Source organism: Neltuma alba, unplaced genomic scaffold, assembly GCF_004799145.2.
Source record: "Neltuma alba isolate B1F8T4 unplaced genomic scaffold, ASM479914v2 tig00000818_pilon, whole genome shotgun sequence".
NCBI classification, from domain to species: Eukaryota; Viridiplantae; Streptophyta; class Magnoliopsida; order Fabales; family Fabaceae; genus Neltuma; species Neltuma alba.
Genome location: NW_021632207.1, coordinates 1 through 9,752, shown reverse-complemented (window position 1 = coordinate 9,752; position 9,752 = coordinate 1). Strand labels below are relative to the sequence as shown.

The window sequence follows — 9,752 nt, the reverse complement described above, 5'->3', positions numbered from 1 at the left end:
CCTATTTTTAGGCCGATTATCTGGTTTCTGTTTCAATTGGAGTTGTTCAAATTTAATATTTTGAATTAAACCGACTTGAGTAACAATAATTTTAGATAAAACTCAAGCAATTTTTATTTTTGTTTCATCAAAATAGGGGATTATAATACATAATTAATTATGCATGCTCCAAATAAGTTATTTACCAATCCAATTTCAAAGTTCATTGTAACAGTTTATACTTCATAGCAAAGAAAATTATCTGAGAACATATCATAAAGGAGAAATAAGCTCCAATAATTATGCAAATAAACAAACAATAATTATTTCCATTTTCTTTTAAGAAGCAAACCAACGTGCCAAACCCTTTGGTTCAGATTAATACTCAGTAATATCAACTATATGAATTTGCAGAGACCAACAACCTCAATTTTCTCATCAACAATCACTTGCACTTTGCTCTTGAAAGTGCTTAGAGGAGTCAAAGCCTCTAACTGGATTACAAATCTTTACTGCTGCATCCAAAATCTTGAGGACATCACACTTAAGATGGCCCCAGAAATACAGGTTTCCATCCTGAATTGGCAGAAATGGCATATAAGATCAATTACAAAAACCTGTTAGCTAACCTAGTACACTCTCTATCTCGTAAGAAGCTGGTATGAAGGCAAATCTTCTAGTCGTGTAATATCTTCAAGGAGAAGTTCTTTCTCTAGCTGGTGACGCGTCGCTTTCATCACTCTCTGTTCACAACATAAAAAAAATTAAAATAGCCGTAGTCACCATCACCAATCACCAAGAATCAAAATATGAAAATCTATGTCAACTGCTCTGGAGAAAAATCGGGGGTTTCTATAAATCAACCTCGGTTCAAACAATCACTATGGTTATTTCTCCATGATCCTTAGGACGACAAAAGTTAACCTAAAATTATGATGGCCTTAACAAAAATCTTCTCTCTTCATTTGCAAGAGTTATTGCCCTCCGCGTTAAGATTTACGCCTCACTGTATTTTTCAAAGTTGATATTTAGTTTTTCTTCCCACACATCATTATCGATACAGACCTCAAAATCACTTTTAACCATTTATCTCCCTTGATGTTCTCAAAAATCTACACGTGCACACCTCCTAGTTTCAATATATACTTAACTCTCTCCCTAAGTAACACCAAAATTGCTAGCCAACCATGCATTACGTTGACACAAAAATGTGCTTTTAGAAACTCAGAACCCAATAGCCTAATCACATATCAATGCAGCACAAGTAACCAAAAGTTAGTGCTCAAAAACTTAAAGGAGGTTAGTGAAAAATTGTTGAAACCAGAGAGAGCACGATGGCAAGTTTTTGGAACCTCATGGAAAGTGAATGCAATTTTCGCAAAATTTTAAATTCACATGACTTTTGGATTTTCCTCTTTCTACCAGAAGCATTCAGACCAGATAACACTTACATTAAAATCCATGTATGATGCTCGCATGGTAAGCCATTGATGATCCATCAGCTTAAAAGTTATGCAATAGAGTAGATCAAAAGCTGATTCATTTTCTGTCAGACGATAATGAAAGAATGTAGTTACTTTGAACAGCTAACTAGATGTAATAATTAAACAAAGTTTCAGACCTTGAAGAGAAAAGTTCGCATAAAAATATTTTTCTTATTCTGGCTAATTGCTGTACACATTGCATATTTGGAAGTCCCATAAAGTGTTACAGTTTAGATGTTAGTATTCAAATATGACCAAATTCAGATCCTACCCCTTTTCTTCCATCATAGAAGAGGGACGAAAAAATCGAAGTACAAAAATACGCATAATACAGGCTACCTGCAAGAAGTTTTAGGAAAGTTGCTCCCACCATTGTCCGGGGCTTGACTGTATAGCCAAAGCATATTGTTAACAATTAATATCATAAACTGAATTCAGTTCTTGAACGAAACAAAATTCAACTCAACTCATCGCTTTGAAAAGACATCAATTGTACATCAGCCTGCATAAAAAGAAGTGTAGCCAGACTCTCTCTCTGTTTTTTTTTTTTTTTTTTTTTACTTTACTGATACCTATATCTCACTCCGTCTTGCTACTTCGGATTGCCCCAAATGACTTGCGTCACAAGAGATTTATTATATGCAAATTGCCAATAACAATATCAATCCACCACAAAATAAAAAAAAATCTCTCCAATGAGCAGATCTAAAGCGTTAAACTACTATATATGGCACCACCAGGACGATGGAATTGATGAATTTTATGAATATAGTATTTATAATATAGGAAAAATTAATCTTTTGGTCTCTATAATTCTCACTCGGTTGTAACCCAATCTTTGAATTTTGACTCAGTCCAACTCAATTCTTGAACTTTAACTCAGTACAACTCAATCCATATAGCTTTAACTAGTTTAAAATATTGGCCCTTATATTTTAGAAAATAAAATTATATATTTCATAAAACCCAAGGATTAAATTTTCAAATGATTAAAACTATAAAGACTGAGTTACAACGACTTAAAGTGCAAGGATTACAACTAAGTTAAAAATATGGAGACAAAATGATTAATTTTCCTATATATGTGTGTGTGTGAGCATTTCATCTCTAACATCACAAGATAATATTATATCATAAAGCTTGTTTATCCTTTGAAAAAAATTTCTAATAAGCTAGAAAATATGAAATCTAAATCTAAATATGTGAAAACGAATCTAATAAATTTACAATTCTTAGTAGTTGAACACATGCTTAATCCTCCAGTTTGATCTGGTTTTGATAAGTTCTTGATCAAGTTTGACCAATTCAACGGCACCATTTATAGTCTATGACTGGATTAGGCAGTAGTTTAGCTTTCAGGTACAAATGACAGGTTACGTCTGGTTTTCTCGAAAATGGAAACCAGCAAAAGCATCTTCATTCATATCATCATATAAAACTCTAAACACTGGTGAAAGCCAAAGATCACATTTTGTTTGAGTTCTGCTTGGTGCAGTACTATACATTATCATAGTTCAAAAAAGGAAAGTGTTAAAAAGCCCAGAGGCATTTGATGAACAATGATAATAATAAAAGGTTATGGTAACAGAAATGAAAACCTGCTTCAAGATCAAGCATTTGGATTAGCATAAAGGTGATGTTCACACCAGCAACAGCAAATGGATATTCCCATGCTGATCGTTCTCCTTCCTGCTTCCATAAAAGGTCCTGGAAGGATTTCTGCAATACAAGAAGTTTTACTTCTTTGACAAAGACATGAATAGTAAACACTACTGTCACTTTAGGGTCATGAAATTTTACTATTCTTTGGGGATTTTGACTATAATAAAGCAACAGAGAAACATCATGCATGGACCAATGATCAGAAAGATGCAAGGAACACACCTACGATCCCTGAAAGAGTATAAACTAATAAGCACATGCCACATTCATACCAAGTCTTGATACGAAAGTAGATAACATATCAAACATGTACAATATGCTTAGTCAACAGGAGAATGATATCTAAAGCGGCTACGAATTCAAACATGCAAACAGTACACCATAGTTGATGCAATGTTTTTTGCCCCAATATGAAAGTATTTAATTAGTTCCCAATGAAGAAGCAGGCTCAGATTTATTGAGAATTAACTTAATTTTTAATATTAATCAATAACCATCCACAAGCCACGACATGTTCATTCTGACATCCGAGATCACTGTTTCTGGTATAATGGTATTCACTCCATAGTGACATAGGATGACATCACTTTGGTGGCGTCTCAAGTCTCAACTAAAACCTACACGGAACAAATTACATGTCTAATTTTTAGATTTCGTAGATGAAATAAAATACATGTTTCATTATTTCTTTGATAACTCTATTGACATGATAAAAATGAAAATCTTCATCATGTTTTACCCCATTGCACCAAACAGCTACCTAATGAACCATTCAATTCAAGTACCAAGAAGCAGGGCTAGGGCTAACAATGAGGACTCATCCTTCAAGCAAATAAATAGCCTCCTGCACAATTCTCTCTTCATCTTCTGTTACATTCTACTTTTACTGACTAAGCGGACCGTTCATTTTGAGATAAACTAGCAGTTTGCACAGAAAACAATGTGACTTCCTACAATTTTTACAGACATATTGAAACCTGTTAAACTGTTACTTTTTTTTTTAATTTTTCACATGAGCTACTACTGAAGCCAGAAGACCTTCCATTTCAAAATGCTAAGCCTCTTAAACATTCCTCAAAGCATAAATTCAAAATAATAATAATAATAAAAAAAAAAAGAAAAGAGAAAACAGAAAAGGAGACCATACTGGGAAATTCCTGGCAAAAAATAGCAAATTCTCCAAAGATATATACCCACCGCCCCTGAAAAATAAACCAAATAATAAATCATTAAAAATAAGATGTAGTTAGATAGCTGACACGATCAGGAAGTTAGAAAACAAAATACCCACCTAAAGTCTGTTGAAGGATCCTTTCCTTGCCAACCCATCTCCTTCCATTGCTCAGATATCAAGCCATGAAGTTCTTCTTCAGGAAAGGCAATATTCCACAAGGCCCTTAAAGCCTCCTAAAATAAAGCAAAATTACCACATGCAAACCAGAGTCTAAGAATATCATATTGCCCGTGTAATAAGGAATAGACAACATATAAAGCCTATCATATTGCCCATGTACTAAGGAATAGACAACACATAAAGCCATGGGCACATAAAGATGAATTCTTCAACACAATTAATAGTTATTGCAACATCATTTACAAAGACTTGATATTATTAACAAATCAGATACCTGGTGCTCAAGAACAGAGCTATCATAAGGAACATCTATACGGTTCTGTAGCCTCTGCAAGCATTCCTCCTGAGAGTCCAAGTTCAACAATACAATGATTTGTTGTGGCCAAGTTACAAATTATGATGTTTAATAAAACAAGGCTGTCAAAACTAGAGATATTACTTCTATTCTAAAATGAACACAACAAAAGGCATGAAAAATTAATAGAACAGACCCAATCATGCGAATCATAGGCGTCATGACACCTATGAGTTCCACCAGGGAACAAGAAAGCCACAAGCCATGAAAAATTAATTTTGACTAAGAAACAGTTTAATACAACTTGTTCTTCAATTTTCCTTTTATATAACCACCTAAAGGCAAGATATCTTTTACACACCAAGACTGAACCAAACAAAAGAAGCAGAAATTTTTTGTTCGAGAAAGAACAAATCAAAGAGATGGACTGACTAAACAGTGTATTGCCCTCAATTTTCAATGAAGAAACATTGTAACTGCAACATTCACTTGGAGGCAAGGGAAGATAGGTCATTTGTGTAACATTATTTATTGACCTTGATGGATCTACTATATACTGTCCTATTTATACAAGACCAAAGAACAAAAGGCAGGGCCATCATTCATAGAACAGATTGAATAACTTGACTCTGAATATCATTATCTTTCCAAAAGAATACTGATAACCTGTACTCCAATAAAAATATTACAATCAATCTGGACTCAAGTGAAATTTTGCAGCAGCAGAAAACCTTAAAATTTGATCACTAAATATCACATGTTCTTATACATAATTCAATTTGCTGAAACTTCCTACAGCATAATTACAAAATTGCTTCTTCAACTATTTCATCAGTGTTCAAAATAACAAGATTATTACCTGTGATGGGGTTAAATCAAAAGAGGGACGAGCATCACTATCTCTCCTCTGTGCGCAAACACAAGATAATCCTCTTCCAAGCCATGCTGTTGATCCTGCCACAGCCTCGGCTGTAAACAAATAAAATGTCCATAAGTTTATGGCAACAAGGAAATACTAAGTGTTCTAAAAAGTAATATATAATTCTAACTATATGATGGTTCATTGGCTTAGACTACTTAGTAAAATGAAATCGGATCCATTAAGCTTCTTAGACTACAGCAGCATATAGAAAACTTTTTGATTTCAGGCAAAAGGAAAAAGGATATAACCTGATGACAAACTATCATTTCAGGCCCAACTACAAAAGACATTATGGAGAGGATATTAAGAAGTTAATGGTACTGATGGTTGAGCAGTATATGCCACAGAAAGTACACTTTGACTTTCATGTCAATTCTAAAAGTAGGCACATATTACATGTTTTCAAGGAAATCAGGAAGATTACAAGTTGCCTAATGCACGTATAGCATTTGACTAAAAATATTACATGTCAACTCTAGTGAGAGTAATCGGATGGTAAGAACCAAATGGAAAAGCATAGAGTTTGACATTAAATCCTCGCAAATGATAAAAAAAAAAAAAAGTAAAGAGAAAAAATTAAAATAAATTGATAAGTTGATAATAAATTAAGTACATTACCTAAAGTAGCCTGCCATTAATGTGTCATATGTCTCCTATCCCTTTTACCCCTCAAGGCTTTCAAGCCCCAGCAAATTACTTAAACTAAGAATAATCTTTCAACAAATTCAGCATTAGGCCTATGATTCTCATTACTGCAAAGTGCAAACAAAGGTAAAATCTGGGTGCTACCGTTGATTTGCATGCACAGACAACCTCAAATGAAGAGATATACATGGTCAAAAACTTCTTTTTTAATTAAAAGGGCAAGCACTAACAGCCTAAGGTTACAAGCGGGATTGAATCTATGACCTCTCTAGATAGGAAGCATTGATACCACTAGGCTACAATGCCATTGGCATGATCCAAAAACTTTGAACCAAAGCAAAGCATCCGATAAAGCAGCACTTCTTTCCAAAAACATAATAAATTTAAATTTCAAGCAGCTTAACAGAGATAAAAAGACCAACGTCTCACTTTATTCACAATTACTATGGGTTCGAAGCACTGCACAGGCCCCAGCAACCCTCAAAGGGAGAGACACATGATCCAAAAACTGAGAACCAACGCAACAGAAAAAGCAGCGCTTTTGCCAAAACATAATGAATATTTTTTTAAAAAATTTCAAGCAGAACCAGAGAGGATTAAAAGATCAGCACCTCACTTTATTTATAACTAGTGTGGGTTCCATGCACGGCACAGGATCGAAAAAATGATCCCCGTTCTTCATGGCTCATGAATAGTGTGGCTTGATAAAATTTTTATATTAGTATCCTCTTCATATTTTATGATAAGACTAGCATTGCAATAAATTATCCCGGCTTCGCTCATAAAATATATATATCTCCCAGCTTCATATTATAGATTTGCAGAAGTCAAAATATATGTACAGTGAGGCGTTGGCTGTATAGGTGCGCGACATAAAGTTAGATCAAGAGATAACCATTTAATAGATAGCATTTATAAATTAAGCATAGAAAAGAGCTCTTGTGCTCAAAAGGATGGAATATTCACCAGAAAGAAGGAAAAAATAAAAGCGAAAAAAACTCGATCAATAGTTTGAATCTATTCAATCAAACCGAACGAGGGCGCATGTACCGGTCAGAAAGCAAAGGTCAGAGTGAAGTAAAAGGGTGTAGGTGCCTCGAATGCGCTTTTGTCAATCGCGCAAGACTTTTTTGCCCCCCAAAATCGCGCAAGATGTATTTTGCCAAAAATATTTAAATATACATAAAAGTATAAACCAAAAAAATCCATACTAAAAAGGAAAAAAAAAACAGCAATATGAAATTACCCACCGATGCAATTTGAAATACCAGCAAGCATCATGCAAATTTAACTTGCACAATGATCAAGCTTCTCATACTTGACTCGATCTCGATTCAGAGATCGGTACTTCATAAAATTGCGAGGTAGAGATAAATGCATTATTAAGACCATTGTCAACACGAAATGACTGAAAACAACACTTCAGGGAGAGTCGCAAAATATACAGAAAACGATGAACTGTGATGAAATATAATGCGTTTACCAGAAATGAAAACTCCAGAGGAAGGAGGGTGGGAGAGGATTGCAAAAATACAGAAAAAGGATAAACAGTATGAAATTTAAATTTAATACATTTACCGGAAGCTGACTGGCAGGTGTTGCCGCGCTCAAGAGTTTGCGAAATCCTCCTGACAGCAACGAATGAGCCACCTCTATCATCCATATCCTACTATACTTCAATAAACTACAACCGCATCATAAACTACTAAACCCAAAAGTTACCAATCCCTCAGAAAACCATTCCTCGACAATCCAATTAACTAAAAGCGCCAAAAGGTGAAGCAGAAACCAGATCAATCTCCAAAAATTTTCCCAGAGAACCCGCCAAAACCCAAACCAATAGCACCAAAGGCTCCAAAAATGGACAAAACCAGACACACAACGCCGAAATCCAGATTTCCTCAGGAAACAAACAAGGGGGGAAAAGATTGGTGAACTGAAGAAAATCGAACAAATTTTACATGTAAAGGGAGATGATGCAAATAGTGAGAAGATGAAGAAGAATGTTGAAGGAAGTAATAGCTAGGGATTTCGGAAGATCTGAGAGAAGAAACAAGCCATGGAGACAGTTACAGATACAGCTCGCCTTCACTCTCTCTCTCTCTCTCTCTCTCTCTCTCTCTCTCTCTCACATCGCTCGTTTGCTAGCTCGCTTGGTGGCTTTCCGTGGCTGCTTGATGAAGGCGTTGGCGTTTTGCTTATGACAAAAGAGCGTGGGGTAATAAATAAATTATCAGTATTATCATTGTTTCCGTTATGCGAAAATTTGGTTCAATTAATTCGATTCGATTTTTTTTTAAAAAAAAAAAACAATCTGAAACGTTTCTGTGATCATGGGGACATACAATTCATTCATTTGTCCTTGGAAAACAAAACAGAAAGAGATACGCATCAGGCAAAAAAAAAAAGAAAAACTCCTCCCTCGTTATTATATTATAAGATTTAAATATACTAATTTACAATAAAATTATCATTTAAAATTAGTTAAAAATAATAAGTAGGTTAGAAAAGAGAAAGACACTGTTGTTCCCAACTATGACCTTGTAATAAATGGAAAAAAGATTAAAAAAATATATAAATTACAAACAAAGTCTTATAATTAGGACCAAATATAATATTAATTATTAATTAATTATATAAATGTTACTTTCAGTTCTTAACATGAAAGTTAGCTGAAGATTTAATTTGGTCTTAAATATAATATCTCAATTCATTTTTCTTCTTATATTTATATATATTTTTAAAGTAGTTCTCATAGTAATTACACATGATAAAATGTTTAATATCAAATGGTAGTTTCAATGCACATATTTAAAAAGAATATTTTAAAAAATATAACAAGTATTTATTACAAATAACTATATTAAATAATTTTCTTAATATCTACAAATTAATTATCTAACTTTTATATTAAGAATTAGAAGTAGTAAAAAAAAATAGGTCTTACATATGTCTATTCAACTTTTTAAAATAAAAATATAAATTAAAATTAGTTCTTTATGTAATTACACATTAACTTATGTCTTTTTTAGAATATAAAAAAAGCGATAATAATAATGACCATTCAAACATTCTTATCTTATCAAAATCATTTTTTTCATAAAATCTATTCTTCTAAAATCATTCTGAAAGTAACTTTTTCTTTATAAACTATTTTTTCAAATAATGATTTGATTTTTACCTAAACACTCCTTAATAGATTTTACGTTACGCAAAAACCATACATGATGAATTTTCATCATATGGCTGGCCCAAAAAAAAAAAAACCATTGTCATCATATGCGTAGAAATATACTTCTCTAACATATTTTCTACGCATGTTAATCACCAATATACCCCTCTGATCTTTAATATAATACTATTTAATTAATTTGATTATATTAAGGAAGTTAGATAAGTTAGTTAATTATA

General features: G+C 33.3%; 1 protein-coding gene across 6 annotated transcripts; it reads right to left on the bottom strand.

Annotated features, from left to right (window-relative positions):
- Positions 1 to 279: 279 nt before the first annotated feature.
- On the bottom strand, positions 280 to 8,502 carry LOC114746379 (ELMO domain-containing protein A). Of its 6 annotated transcripts, none has more exons than XM_028934630.1 (10): positions 8,303 to 8,502; positions 7,914 to 7,969; positions 5,634 to 5,743; positions 4,754 to 4,822; positions 4,417 to 4,532; positions 4,273 to 4,327; positions 3,062 to 3,182; positions 1,800 to 1,850; positions 1,431 to 1,525; positions 280 to 722 (listed from the first exon to the last, which is right to left on the bottom strand). In XM_028934630.1, coding segments are annotated over exons 1-10 (777 nt in total). In that variant the 5' UTR covers positions 8,305 to 8,502; the 3' UTR covers positions 280 to 620. The 6 variants fall into 6 exon arrangements, with proteins under 6 accessions (XP_028790463.1, XP_028790470.1, XP_028790432.1 ...); XM_028934637.1 differs by having other exon boundaries at positions 7,920 to 7,969; XM_028934599.1 differs by having other exon boundaries at positions 7,914 to 8,502.
- Between the last annotated feature and the right edge of the window lie 1,250 nt (positions 8,503 to 9,752).

Coding starts and splice junctions, on each gene's coding strand:
- LOC114746379 (XM_028934599.1), bottom strand. CDS start 8,004: ATGGATGATAGAGGTGGCTCATTCGTTGCTGTCAGGAGGATTTCGCAA. Junction 4,823..5,633: donor TTGATTTAACCCCATCACAG/GTAATAATCTTG, acceptor TTGGACTCTCAG/GAGGAATGCTTGCAGAGGCT. Junction 1,851..3,061: donor AATGCTTGATCTTGAAGCAG/GTTTTCATTTCT, acceptor TTGGCTATACAG/TCAAGCCCCGGACAATGGTG.